Below are 13,298 nucleotides of genomic sequence, written 5' to 3'. Positions count from 1 at the left end.
ATCTTTTTACGGTTTAATAAATGTGGTCAAGTACAATATCGTTCATGTGCAGGATGAAACGCCTTTACAGCCTCGCTGTTTGTATGCATTCACTCAATGTGGGGGTGTGAGTCGCCAACTCTCATTTTTGGGCGACGGTCCTGTTGGGTCCAATCGGGTGCGAGCTCGTCACACGGTGTGCCGAAGGCATCGTTTGGACACATGAGATAAACATGCCTTCACGTTAGCATCGTCAGCGGTGACGGAGACGTGCACGCACAATGACCAGCTGTCGCTTGATTTTCTTTTTCTTAGTTTTTAAAAAAAAAAAGTTTTTTTGCCTTATGTTGAAAGACAAGATTTGAGTTAGGAGCGAGCATCAGATAAGCTGCCGACACGACTAACCCTTTCCGACTCGATTCCAGCTCCCTTTATAGGCACACATCTGACAACAAATACTAACATGCTTACACTTGAATTACAATTACACACGATGAAATAAATTGATTTCTTTACATTCTCTTTTACATTTTATGCTTTTTTTTTTTGTTTGTTTAAGGCTGTTTTTCTTTTGGATGATTGCCATACAAACTTGGTCATGGAATGAGTCAAGGTACCACTACATACACACGTATGTTCGAGACACACACGCACGCACACACAAACACACTCACAGATGATTTGGTGTGATGTAAAGTGCAGTGATAGAAATAGATTTTAAGTGCTCAACGCTCCAAAGAGTCACCACTGTCACCATGGGGACCACAAGCTGCTCAGAAACCATGTGACCTTCAGAACACCTCTGTCCTATTTAACACACACACACTGAGTCAAACCCCTCCCACTGCTGGCATCCCATCATGGCGAGATCTGAAAGTGGTCTGTGGTGAGCGGCTCAAGAAGAAGAAGAAGAAGGTCGCAGGTTGGAGGTGTGAAGGTCGGGCCCGGTTCCCGGCGTTCCCGCCACATCACGCCACGCTGTCACCTCATCGGCTTTCGATCAACAATTAGTTTGCGTCCTCCATTTTCATCAGGACAACTTTGGTGGCGGTGGCGGCGGCGGCGGCGGCGGCGGCCATGTTCTGGAAGCACGCCACCTGGTCCTGGTCCTGGCCCAACGACCGCGACGACTTTGACGATCGCGACGGTAACTGCGACGATTGCGATGACGCTTATTTGCTCGCCGCAGAACTCCGCACCGCCGGCGCCTCCGACTCTGCCGCTGCTCTTCCGGACCCGAAGCGCTTCGATGACTCAGCGGTCAGAAGCGCCCGACCGTCCGGACCCGCAACTACCGGAACTGCCAGGCGAGACACTTACCGGGACGCCGGCCGAATGCCCAGAACTCAACTGACGGTGAGTCCCAACTCAGTAACTGATGACTTCCCTACCTGGGGGGCCTCACTTATCAAAAAGCGCATGAGATTCTTACTAAAAGCGTGAATGAGATGAGTAAGATTTCATAAGATTATGAAGAGTGAAGCCCCGGAACCCTCCGACAACATTCTTAGTTACGGGACGGCGGCTGTTCTTTTAAAGTCGGTAGGGGGTGCAGTCAGGAGCATTATGGGAAACGTAGGGCCCAAGTCTTAAACACACACACACAGAGTGATGGCTTCACATGTTATTGTGGAAAAGTCCAGCTCCTAGAACTCCGGAAGCGTGTGTGTGTGTTTGTGTCTTATCGAAGGGACACATGCAGCATTTGTGTGTGACTATGTTTCCTGCTATTATTCTCCCTGTTCACACACTCTCTCTCACACACACACACATACACTTCCACATGCCGTACACTTTGTGTCCAAGTTGGACCTCGGTGCTGCTACTAGTTCCAGAATGGATTCTAGATATTTGTCGTGTCTGGACCAGGTTTCGATGTAGGCTTACTCGGGCGAAGGCGGTCTCGGGTTACACCGGGTGGGTCTAGGTCTGGACTGGTGGAGTTGTAGCGCGGCATCATGCACACCATCCACCGCCTGTGTCGCTTGTGTATCGAACAGAATCTACCTCAGGTTGGTACTTCTGGGTCCATCTTTTACGGACTTCTTCAATGTTTCATGTCCCTCAAGTGTTTCAACCAAATGCACTTACTGAGTGCGTGTGTGCACGTGTGCACGTGTCTGTTTGAGTGAGAGCGAGATGGGTTTATAAAAAATTCACACATAAAAAGTGTCTGATTTTGCCATACGTGTGTGGCTATTCTGTGTTTATAAATGAAGTTGTTGTGGAGAGCAAAATATGGATTTGTATTTTATTATTATGATGGTGAAGCTGAGAAAAATAAGAGAATTTTGTTTGCGCAAGAGTCCGGGTCTGCTGGTTCTAAAGGTTCTGTCGGCGCCTCCCGTCAAGCTTTGTGCGCTTTCTTCGGCCAATGTTTGCAAAGACAAAGTTTGCCGGCTCAGGAAGTCCTCCCTCCAGAAGACGCGATTCCCACATTCCACTTTTGTCGAAAAGTAAGCAACAAGCGAAGTTCATCCGAGTCCGCAGTGAAGGTCGTCTCTGCGGAACAACGCAAACAGCGTAAAGAGTCCGCTCTGCGAAAGGTCGCACGGTCGGGCTTCCCGAGGAGTTTTAATTTCGTGTGTCAGTCTGACGACTTTGAGGATGCCGCCTTCGCTCGGTCGCACGGTCGGCGGAGGCATGGAAACAGAAGGAACAACATTCCGGACGAGATCCACTCGCTGATGAAAAAACCCACCCATTTTAACGTTTAACATCTGTTGTATGTATGTTGTTTGTCCCAAAAAAACAAACAGAGCGAATGTTCAAAAAGATTCTGAAGAAAATGTTGAAGGCTTCTAGGGTGGGACTCTTCCTGGCCTAGTTTGTTCTTCAAGGTTGCTTGTAGCGCCCGATTACGTCCCTGAACTCGGGGACCTTGGATCGCTTTTCCATGACCAGTTCCAGAAGTTCCAGAAGGGCCTGGCCCCGCTCTGCCCTGGCCTCGCCCGGACCGGCCCAGCCTCCGTTGCTCTCCCATTACAACAGGCACCAATCAAAAGTGGGAGGGATTGGGGCGGGCTCAAGAAGACGGTGCTGTATTTCATCTTCTGCTAATACGGACAAAAGTGGCCGCACCTCCTCAGTCAAGCACGGAACACGGGGAAAAGCAACCTGAGACTCTGTGTGGAGGAAATTGAACGGTCTGAAGACCGGACGCTGCCGTGGCCGTTTCTGCATCACGCTCGCTGAATTCGTACGATTGGCGCAGGCAACTCGAACGCTGCTCAAGTGTCAACAACGAGAACACATGACAATCATGATGATGATGATGATGATGATGATGATGATGATGATGATGATGATGACGGTGACGATCACAAAGACGACTACAATTACGATCCCGATAATAACGATGTTGATGACGACGACGACGATGTGCCCCGCGTCTTTCTTAGGTTAGCGTCATCCGGGGAGAAGACGGCTTCGGATTCACCATCTGCTGCGACAGTCCGGTGCGAGTTCAGTCCGTCGAGGCTGGTGAGACGTTCTCCCTTTGTCAACAAGACCCCTGACCTTTGACAAAAAGACCCCCGACCTTTGACACTGACTCAGGAAGTAGCTTTGTTGAAAGACTGTCACAATCAAAGCAACCAAGTGGATTAAATGTGAAAGCTTTGAAGGGCTTCCATTTCTGCTTGTTTCCTTTATTTCTCCGCCCGTCACGGCCGGCCGTAGGCGGTCCCGCTCACCGGTCGGGCCTCCGTCCAGGTGATGCCGTTTTGCAGCTCAACGGACTTCCTGTGGAGATCTGGAAGTGCGGAGAGCTGGCTCATGCCATCAGGTGATGCCGCAGTTCCACGCCACAACGGCATTGTGTCCACTCTGCGCAATAACAGTGTGTGTGTGTGCGTGCGTGCGTGCGTGCCTGTTTCAGGAGTTGTCCCAGTCGTATCGTCCTCGTGGTGTGGAGAGGCTCACCTGAGGTCAGGACGTGCTGTGATACTTTGCTCCGCCCACCAGCAGCCAACAAGGTGTTCACATGATGATTATGTCATCAGTTAGTGACGATAGATAGTGACTTGTGTTTCGTACTGATCGATCACCTTTGACGTTTGAGACGAGGTGACCGATTGGAAAACTTTCGTGAGCTTTCACCGGCACTCTCCACAGACCACCAAGCTGCTGCACCAGCCCGCCCACGGCAAACATGGCCACCACAGACGTGATCGGGGGTCCGTGGTGTCGTCCAGCTTGGAGGTTCTTGGGTCTCTGTGGAGGGATCACAAGAAAGAAGAAAAAGAAAGAGGAGGAGAAGAAGAAGCACCTTGCACCTCCACGCTGAAGGGCACCCGTGTGACATCATCAAATGGCGACAACTACATCATCCTATCTAATGTAGCGCCACAGGAGCAGGTGAGGGGCGCGGCTACTCTGCTAAACTATGCTATGCTATTTTGGCATGTTTTGTTGTGTTAGATTAAGATCGCGGCTGCAAGCGGCCGAAATGAGTTTCCTCCGCAGGGTGTCTGGCCTCGCCCTTAGATAATGGGTGAGAAGCTCGGTCATCTGGGAGGGACTCAGAGTCGAGGCGCTGCTCCTCCGCATCGAGAGGAGCCAGATGAAGTGGCTCGGGCATCTAGTAAGGATGCCCCTGGACCCCACCCTGGTGAGGTGTTCCGGGGGCGTCCCACCAGGACAACCCAGGACACGCTGGAGGGACTAGGCCTCCCGGCTGCCCTGGGAACAACTCGGGATCCCCCCCGGAAGAGCTGGACGCAGTGACTGGGGAGAAGGAAGTCTGGGCTTCCCCGGAAAGAGCTGCTGCCCCCACGACCCGAGCCCGGATAAGCGGAAGAAAAAGGATGGCCGCCGTGTTATGTTCTGCGGTGCTGTATGTTACCATCGGTGGCGTGGCTCAGGTGGTCGAGTGGTTGTCTCCCAACTGGAAGGTTGCGGGTTCGACCCTGAGCCCTTGTGACCATGTCGAAGTGACATTGAGCGAGCTACTGAAGCCCCACTTGCTCCTGATGCTGCATCATCACTGGGAGAATGACGAGACAGTGTTCAAACTCCCTTGAATGTAGAAAAGCGCAATAGAGAGAGAGTGAAAGCCCATTTGTCATGTCTGTGCTATGCTCTGCTGGAACAGAGAGTGACTTCACTTGTTTCAATGTCTCCTCTTTAGCTCATCCATCCTGTCTTTGACGACAGAAGCAGGACTATCGGTATGTCTGACATCTCATCCATCAATGCACCCATGAGGCTATATACTGTATAATATATATATATATATACATATCCATCCATCCATTTTCTCAGCCGCTTCTCCTCACGCGGGTCGCGGGCGTGCCGGAGCCCATCCCAGCCATCATCGGGCAGGAGGCGGGGTACGCCCTGAACTGCTCGCCAGCCAATCGCAGGGCACATACAAACAAACAACCATTCGTACTCACATTCACACCTACGGGCAATTTGGAGTTGTCAATTAACCTAGCATGCATGTTTTGGCGATGTGGGAGGAAAAGCGGAGTGCCCGGAGAAAAGCCGCGCAGGCACGGGGAGAACATGCAAACTCCGCACAGGCGGGGCCGGGGGGGATCGAACCCGGGACCTCAGAACTGTGAGGCAGACGCTCTAACCAGTCGACCACTGTGCCGCATATATACATCAACATTTTATTTTGATTATTTTTTTTTATACATGGTCATGCTGTAGTTCAAAAAAAAAAGTGACTCACTATTTATTCAGTACTTGAATAATAATTTCACTGTGTACTTTTTTATTTTATTGGTACTCAATAAATGTTTGGATGACTCATTTTCACTTTCACTTGAGTCCCAATATTGTCGAGTAACTGTACTAAGTTGAGGGCAATGTTTGGCTCCTCGATAGCCACCTCTGGAGCGGACAGCCTCTGTTGCTACTCTTATGCTAAAGCAACATTTTTGCTCACCAGATGCATGCCCCCAGACCCCCTCTAATTTGGATTTTTTTTGGTCATGCCTTTGATACACACACACAGTATATCAATGAATGAGTTAATGATTGACATTGTTTGTTGCCAGGACGTCTGTATCAGACTCCCCCCAGAAGAAGTCTGAACCTACTTGGTGAGACCCAAGTTGGGTCGTCACGACAACCGCTCACCCACGGTCCGCTCGGCTTGGTTCCTCCCGTATCCTCCTCCGCCTCCTCCTCTACGCCGTACAACTACGGCACCTACCGCAACTACCAGAACTACCAGAACTGCACCATCATCCAATCGCATCCGCCCTCCTGCGGCATCGACAAAGCGCCCAAAACACTCATCTTCCCCATCTTTGTTGAGGTCAACAACAACAGCCTGAAGATCAGCAACCTTTCAACCCGTCTTGTTGTTGTTCTTGTCCTGATGTGGTGTTGCTGTTGTGTTCTCACAGCCCGTGGACCTGTGCGGCCCCGATCGAACGCTGCTCATGTCGGAAGAAATGCTTCTCCACCAGGCCCGGCAGCTGCCCCGCAAGGTGCTCACACGCTAACAAATTGTTATTTCGCACCCTCCGCGAGAAAGAAAATATTCACACGCACACGGTACGAAAACACTCATTCCTGAAATGGTCTCACACACACTTCAGAAACTCTCACTCGTTCAAGTGAACACGCTCCTGTATGAGTGTGAGCGGTCAGTCCTTAATGTCATCCCCGACGCCCCCGAAAGGTGACCGTGTTGATCTACAACGACGTTCTACTCGTGAGCCAAGAAGACCAAGCCGGACGCTGTCAGGTCCTCAAGAGTCCGCTCTACATCGACACGCTGCGACTCCAAGAAGGTAACGTGGCTTGTTGTTTATATTGTGACGATGACGAGGACGAGGATGATGATGATGATGATGACGATGACGAGCATTGTTTGTTTTGTCGCGCTCCAGTGGCGTCTGCGCCGCGTCACATCTTCTTCCTGCAGAATTCCGTGAGTTGCTGGCAATGTCTGTTCAGTTTGGAGGCCTTCAGCCTGGAGCAGAAGGTTCGAGTCAGCCTCTGTCTCCATGACAACATCCAACAACAGCTGGTTGCCATGGAGAACATCCACACCCAGCAGGTACTGCTGCCAACAGCGCCAAACTTGGTGACTTACAGACGCACACGTGCACACACACAGACAAACACACATTGTTGCATAGTGTGTGCGTGTAAATCATCATGTAATCCCCCCCGCCCCCGCCCCCAGTTGTCAGCCTCCCCATCCGAGTTGGGGCTCTTCCCCTCTCACCCCTCACATCTGTTGTTCCCCCGTGACCCCCCCTCCCAGCTGACGGCCTCCCCCCGTCCTTCCCCCGCTACAAGTGTGAACACCTCGGCCCGGCTCCGGTCCCCTCCCCCAAGTCCCCCCCCGGCCCTCAGCCCCGTGTGGAAGGAGAGAGCGGAGGAGAAAGAGGAGGACGAGAGAAGACGCCACCAAGAGGATTTAAGCTCCGCCTCCGGACCAGCAGGTCAGCCTGAGACATGACATCACTTCCTCAAGCTCAGATCACTTAGTGATTCACTTTTCATTGTCCATCCATCTGTCCATTTGCCGTACCGCTTCTCCTCACGCGGGTCGCGGGTGTGCCGGCACCTATCTCAGCTAACGTCGGGCGAGCGGCGGGGTACGCCCTGAACTGGTCGCCAGCCGATCGCAGGGCACATATCGACAGACAACCATTCGCACTCACATTCACACCTTCCGACAATTTGTTCGTCCTCAATGAACCTACCGTGCATGTTTTCGGGATGTGGGAGGACACCGGAGTACCCGGAGAAAAGCCGCACAGGCACACGAAGAACATGCAAACTCGACACTGGCGAGGCCGCATTTGAACGCGCAAACTCAGAACTGGGAGGTCGACGTGCTTACCGTGCCACCCGCTTTTAATCAGTGTAATAGGAATTCCTGATTCCCTTTTTTCAATCCATCCCAGGTCAATAATTGATTGCACTTTGAATAAATCTCATGAGAATTATTGCTGACTGTTATTGATGACTCGATGATGTGAAAGTTGAAGTGATAGAAATGCGTTGCGTTTGCGTTCAGGCCTCAGACGCTGCGTTTCCGAGGGTTCGGTGCGGGCAGAACCAGAATTGGCACGATCGCTCTCCGACAGCGGCGTCCACCGCCTGACTCTTGGCCTCCGTAGCCGCCCCCCCTCCACGCAGATCCTCAGGAAACACCTGACATCAGAGGGGGTCACCATGAAGCGCACGCTCACGCTGCTCCAGGGGGCCGAGGTAAACGCACGCACACACACACACACACACTGTGGACCGACGCGCGCAGGGTGGACACAAACTTTGAACAGAAACACACACCATGGATACACCGTATGTACAGAACCACAAACTTTGAACACACCCAAACATTTGCAGCAAATGGAGTCGTTCATTGAAAAGCAGCACCCTCACAGCAGCACTGTGGCCAACAGAGCAATCGATATTTTCATCCATCCATCCATTTTCTGGACCGATTATCCTGACGAGGGTTGCGGGCGTGCTGGAGCCGATTCAATATTTTCAGAAGAATCTGAATCATTAAGGACGAAGACTTCCTGCCCTCCTAATCCCCTCCTAATTTCAACTGAAAGAGCAATATACACTTTTCATGTTTGTTGAGTGTGTTCTTTCTTTCCAATATTTCGACATCATAGTGCAAGGGTCACTCACTCCCAGGGACCACATAAGTAGCCTGCGGGCCTGTTCTTAAAATAGCTCACTGGTGAAGGGACATTGTGATTTCCGAGGAATGTGATAGAAGTTAGCATTTGAAAATGTGGCCGAGAGTTATAGAAATAAAGTGTTGCATATTGACATTTTTCTGTTTTCCAATTGTTGCGAAAAAACATGAATATGATCAGTGTCTTCACAGAAATAATGATCATCATTAATAATAACATATAATAATAACATTATTAAAAGTAATTTCTGCAAATTATTTCAGAAGTGTGTATGAAACTGGGAGGCCCTCACATTAGGTGGATTACATCTTGTGCAGACGATGTCATCTGAAGGAGGTTACCGACTGTAAGGTTGTGGTAGGGGAGAGTGTGGCTAGACAGCATAGGATGCTGGTGTGTAAAATGACTCTGGTGATGGGGAGGAAGATTAGGAAGACAAAGGCAGAGAAGAGAACCATGTGGCGGAAGCTGAGACAGGACGAGTGTTGTGCGGCTTTTCGGGAAGAGGTGAGACAGGCTCTCGGTGGACAGGAGGAGCTTCCAGAAGACTGGACCGCTGCAGCCAAGGTGATCGGAGAGGCAGGCAGGAGAGTCGTTGGTCTATCTTCTGGCAGGAAAGGAGAGAAGGAGACTTGGTGGTGGAACCTCACAGTACAGGAAATCATACAAGGAAAACGGTTAGCTAAGAAGAAGTGGGACACTGAGAGGACCGAGGAGAGGCGAAAGGAATACATTGAGATGCGACACAGGGCAAAGGTAGAGGTGGCAAAGGCCAAACAAGAGGCATATGAGGACGTGTATGGCAGGTTGGACACTAAAGAAGGAGAAAAGGAACTATACAGGCTGGCCACACAGAGGGATAGAAATGGGAAGGATGTGCAGCAGCTTAGGGTGATTAAGGATAGAGATGGAAATATGTTGACTGGTGCCAGCAGTGTTCTAGCTAGATGGAAAGAATACTTCGAGGAGTTGATGAATGAGGAAAATGAGAGAGAAGGGAGAGTCGAAGAGGCAAGTGTGGTGGACCAAGAAGTGGCAATGATTAGTAAGGGGGAAGTTAGAAAGGCATTAAAGAGGATGAAAAATGGAAAGGCAGTTGGTCCTGATGACATTCCCGTGGAGGTATGGAAGCATCGAGGAGAGGTGGCTGTGAGGTTTTTGACCAGCTTGTTCAACAGAATTCTTGTGCGTGAAAAGATGCCTGAGGAATGGAGGAAAAGTGTGCTGGTACCCATTTTTAAGAACAAGGGTGATGTGCAGAGCTGTGGGAACTGTAGAGGAATAAAGTGGATGAGCCACACAACGACGTTATGGCAAAGAGTAGTGGAGGCTAGACTCAGGACAGAAGTGAGTATTTGCGAGCAACAGTATGGTTTCATGCCGAGAAAGAGGACCACAGATGCATTATTTGCCTTGAGGATGTTGATGGAAAAGTACAGAGAAGGAGCTACATTGTGTCTTTGTAGATCTAGAGAAAGTACCCAGAGAGGAACTGTGGTACTGCATGCGGAAGTCTGGAGTGGCAGAGAAGTATGTTCGAATAATACAGGACATGTACGAGGGCAGCAGAACAGCAGAGAGGTGTGCTGTAGGTGTGACGGACGAATTTAAGGTGGAGGTGGGACTGCATCAGGGATCAGCCCTGAGCCCCTTCCTGTTTGCAGTGGTGATGGATAGGCTGACAGATGAGGTTAGACTGGAATCCCCGTGGACCATGATGTTCGCAGATGACATTGTGACAGAATATATGTGCATGAATGAGAGGGGTGGTGGGGGGAGAGTGAGGCTACAGGGAGAAGAGATAGCAAGGGTGGAGGACTTGAAATACTTGGGGTCAACCGTCCAGAGCAATGGGGAGTGTGGTCAGGAGGTGAAGAAACGGGTCCAAGCAGGTTGGAACGGGTGGAGGAAGGTGTCGGGTGTGTTATGTGACAGAAGAGTCTCTGCTAGGATGAAGGGCAACGTTTAGAAGACAGTAGTGGTGAGGCCGGCCACGATGGACGCATTAGAGACAACAGGAAGCAGAGCTGGAGGTGGCAGAAATGAAGATGTTGAGGTTCGCTCTCGGAGTGACCGGGTTGGATCAAATTAGAAATGAGCTCATCAGAGGGACGGCCGAGGTTCGATGTTTTGGAGACAAAGTTAGAGAGAGCGGACTTGGATGGTTCGGACACGTCCAGAGGAGAAATAGTGAGTATATTGGTCGGAGGATGATGAGGATGGAGCTGCCTGGCAAGAGAGCGAGAGGAAGACCAAAGAGAAGGTTGATGGATGTCGTGAGGGAAGACATGAGGGCCGTCGGTGTTGGAGAGGAGGATGCAGGAGATGGGCTGACGTGGGAAAGGATGACGCGCTGTGGCGACAAGCCCAAAGGAAAAGAAAGAAGATTTCACAATATGTTGAGGAGTACATTTACATTTACATTTATTTTACATTTAGTTACATTTGCTGTCTTCTAACTGGCACTTTGACGGCATCGATAATGCCAATATGGCCCTTGGTGAAAATGAGATTGACACCCCTGCTCTTACGTGAACATAAAAAAGTGTCAATGTCATTTGAAAAAAAATGACATTGGTTTTGTCATAGACGTTTCCAGAAAAGGCCCTTCTGACAGCTACTTCTGTTTGAGGCAGTTTTGGAACCGCTTTGTCCAAATTTGGCTAAGACCACCCCCTTTCCTCTGATTGGTTGCCTCCGTTTGTTATGTTGACAGCGCTGGCTCAGGAGCAGAGAGGTAGGCGGCGATCTTCGCTAGTGACGTACTGTAGATAAGCTCGAGAAATTCCAATGAGCTGATTTCAGGCCTCTCGGCACAAAACGTCTGGAACTCCGAAATGCGAGGACCATGTTTACTGAGGCACCATCGAGACAATATTACATCCCAAATACTAGAAAAAGTTGGTTTGGTAAAATATGGCGCCTTTAATCAGTACCCAAGAGCTAGCTTTCAGTTTCAAAAAGGTAGCTTACCCCTGTTATAGTGTATTTTTCCTTAACCATGTACTGACAAAAAAAAAAAAAAAGGCCAATATAACTTAATTTGGGGGCTGGAACGGATTATTTGCATTTCCATTCATTTCAATGGAAAACATGACCTCGGTTTACAAATGTTTCGGGTTACAAATGGGGGTACGGAACAGTTTAGTTCATAACTCGAGGTCCCAATGTACACACTATGGACACACATGCATACGCGCACATACACACAGATTCTGGTGAGCGTTGACAGAATTTGCTGTATGTGTTTGACTTTTTAGGATGTTGAAAATGGAGATGACCTCAGGAAGAAAACTCAGAGTTTGTACGTATACACACGCACGCACGCACGCACACACGCACGCACACACGCAAGTAAGTTGTGTTCTTCTTGTTGCCGTTGTAGCGCTTCAGACTTGCGCAATCGTCTTCCGTTCCTGTGCCGTCGCAAGCGTTCGGTCCAAAGTGACAGTTTGGAGAGAGCCCTGAGGAACGCCAGGTTTGTTCTTCAATGACACTTTGAGTACGCAAACTTCCAGGAATTTCAGATGCTTCCAGAAGCCCTGCACGGGTTTCGGCTCTCTGGCCTCTCGTCCTGCTTCTTAGTAGTTCAGGTGTGCGTTGAGGAAGTTGCTGGTGCTTCTTGGTGTGGTTTGAGAAGCTTCTAGTTTGAGGAGGTCCTTTGTGGTTCGTGGATGGTTGGGAGAAGCTTTTGGTAATTGAGATGTGGTTTGAGAAGGCTCTTGGTGGTTCTTATCTTCTGAAATGTGTCTTCTTCCAGGCCGTCTGCAAGGGAGGTGCTGATGTGGGCCGAGAGTCTTGAGGCTCTCTTGGCCAATCAGTGTAAGTCTTCATTTACGGTCATCAATTCAAAGGAAGATGTTCCATCTTTCTTCTCATTGGTCAGACGGTCTTGCGGTATTCCGCCACTTCCTGAGGTCGGAGTACAGCGAGGAGAATCTGGACTTCTGGTTGGCTGTGGAGAAATTCAAGGAGACACGCCCCCTCAGCAAGATGGCAGACAGAGCTGCCAAAATCTACGAGGAGTTCATCTCGTGCAGCGCGTCCAGACAGGTAGCTGACATTTGAGGATGCCTCCTGCTCACATGTCCCTGACGCTGTGACGCCGATCTCCAGGTCAACGTGAACTCCAGTGTCCGGGAGTCGACCAATCGTAGTCTGCGTCTGGGTTTTGACCCCGCCTCCTTCCAGCTGGCGCAGGATCAGATCTTCAGCCTGATGGAGGCCAACAGCTACCCGCGATTCCTCAGGTCCCACCTCTACGCCCAGCTCGCCAATCAGAATGTTGGCCCTGCCTATCAGAGCCTAGCAGTTTCCGCCGCATCTGCCGGGCAGAACCGGACGAGAGACATTCTGATCATGTGAGGAACTGACCGGTGTTGTCGCAATCTTGTTGTTGTATGTTGTTGGCTCCACTTGATCGTATTTTATGATTTTATATCCATGAACCTCTGACACAAAGAAATTCTGATTGGGTGACAAATTCCTTGTTTTTTTAACATCCTCGGTCAATAAAAAGGATTCTAATTCTAACTGGTCAAAAATCTTCTGACTCCTCAAAAAGGTTCTTATTAATCAAATGTCTTCTGACCAATCAAAGATCCTCTGACTGATCCAAGAGGTTCTGATTGGTGGAATAGGTTCTGAATGATTTGAGATTTTCTGAGGACAGCGTCACATGGTGAG

The 13,298-nt window shown here is 50.0% G+C and overlaps 1 protein-coding gene across 3 annotated transcripts; it reads left to right on the top strand.

Annotated features, from left to right (window-relative positions):
* Window positions 1-13,145, top strand: LOC133475708 (regulator of G-protein signaling 3-like). 3 transcript variants are annotated; one of them, XM_061768960.1, is made up of 18 exons: window positions 1-916; window positions 1,014-1,335; window positions 3,381-3,462; window positions 3,661-3,766; window positions 3,860-3,956; window positions 4,096-4,338; window positions 5,111-5,150; window positions 5,991-6,253; window positions 6,345-6,428; window positions 6,623-6,734; window positions 6,834-7,003; window positions 7,133-7,394; window positions 7,976-8,169; window positions 11,873-11,916; window positions 11,998-12,090; window positions 12,373-12,434; window positions 12,499-12,665; window positions 12,729-13,145. In XM_061768960.1, the coding sequence occupies exons 2-18, from the start codon at window positions 1,057-1,059 to the stop codon at window positions 12,975-12,977; spliced, it is 2,547 nt and encodes an 848-aa protein (XP_061624944.1). In that variant the 5' UTR covers window positions 1-916; window positions 1,014-1,056; the 3' UTR covers window positions 12,978-13,145. The 3 variants fall into 3 exon arrangements, with proteins under 3 accessions (XP_061624944.1, XP_061624945.1, XP_061624946.1); XM_061768961.1 differs by having other exon boundaries at window positions 686-1,335; window positions 7,214-7,394; XM_061768962.1 differs by lacking the exons at window positions 1-916; window positions 1,014-1,335 and adding an exon at window positions 1,385-1,991.
* The last annotated feature ends 153 nt before the right edge of the window (window positions 13,146-13,298 follow it).

The sequence above is a fragment of the Phyllopteryx taeniolatus genome, chromosome 3 (assembly GCF_024500385.1).
Source record: "Phyllopteryx taeniolatus isolate TA_2022b chromosome 3, UOR_Ptae_1.2, whole genome shotgun sequence".
NCBI lineage: Eukaryota > Metazoa > Chordata > Actinopteri > Syngnathiformes > Syngnathidae > Phyllopteryx > Phyllopteryx taeniolatus.
The sequence above is the reverse complement of the archived record's forward strand: the minus strand, read 5'-3'. Positions and strand labels throughout refer to the sequence as shown.

Coding starts and splice junctions, on each gene's coding strand:
- LOC133475708 (XM_061768960.1), top strand. CDS start 1,057: ATGTTCTGGAAGCACGCCACCTGGTCCTGGTCCTGGCCCAACGACCGC. Junction 3,463..3,660: donor AGTTCAGTCCGTCGAGGCTG/GTGAGACGTTCT, acceptor GGCCGGCCGTAG/GCGGTCCCGCTCACCGGTCG. Junction 6,254..6,344: donor TCTTCCCCATCTTTGTTGAG/GTCAACAACAAC, acceptor GTGTTCTCACAG/CCCGTGGACCTGTGCGGCCC.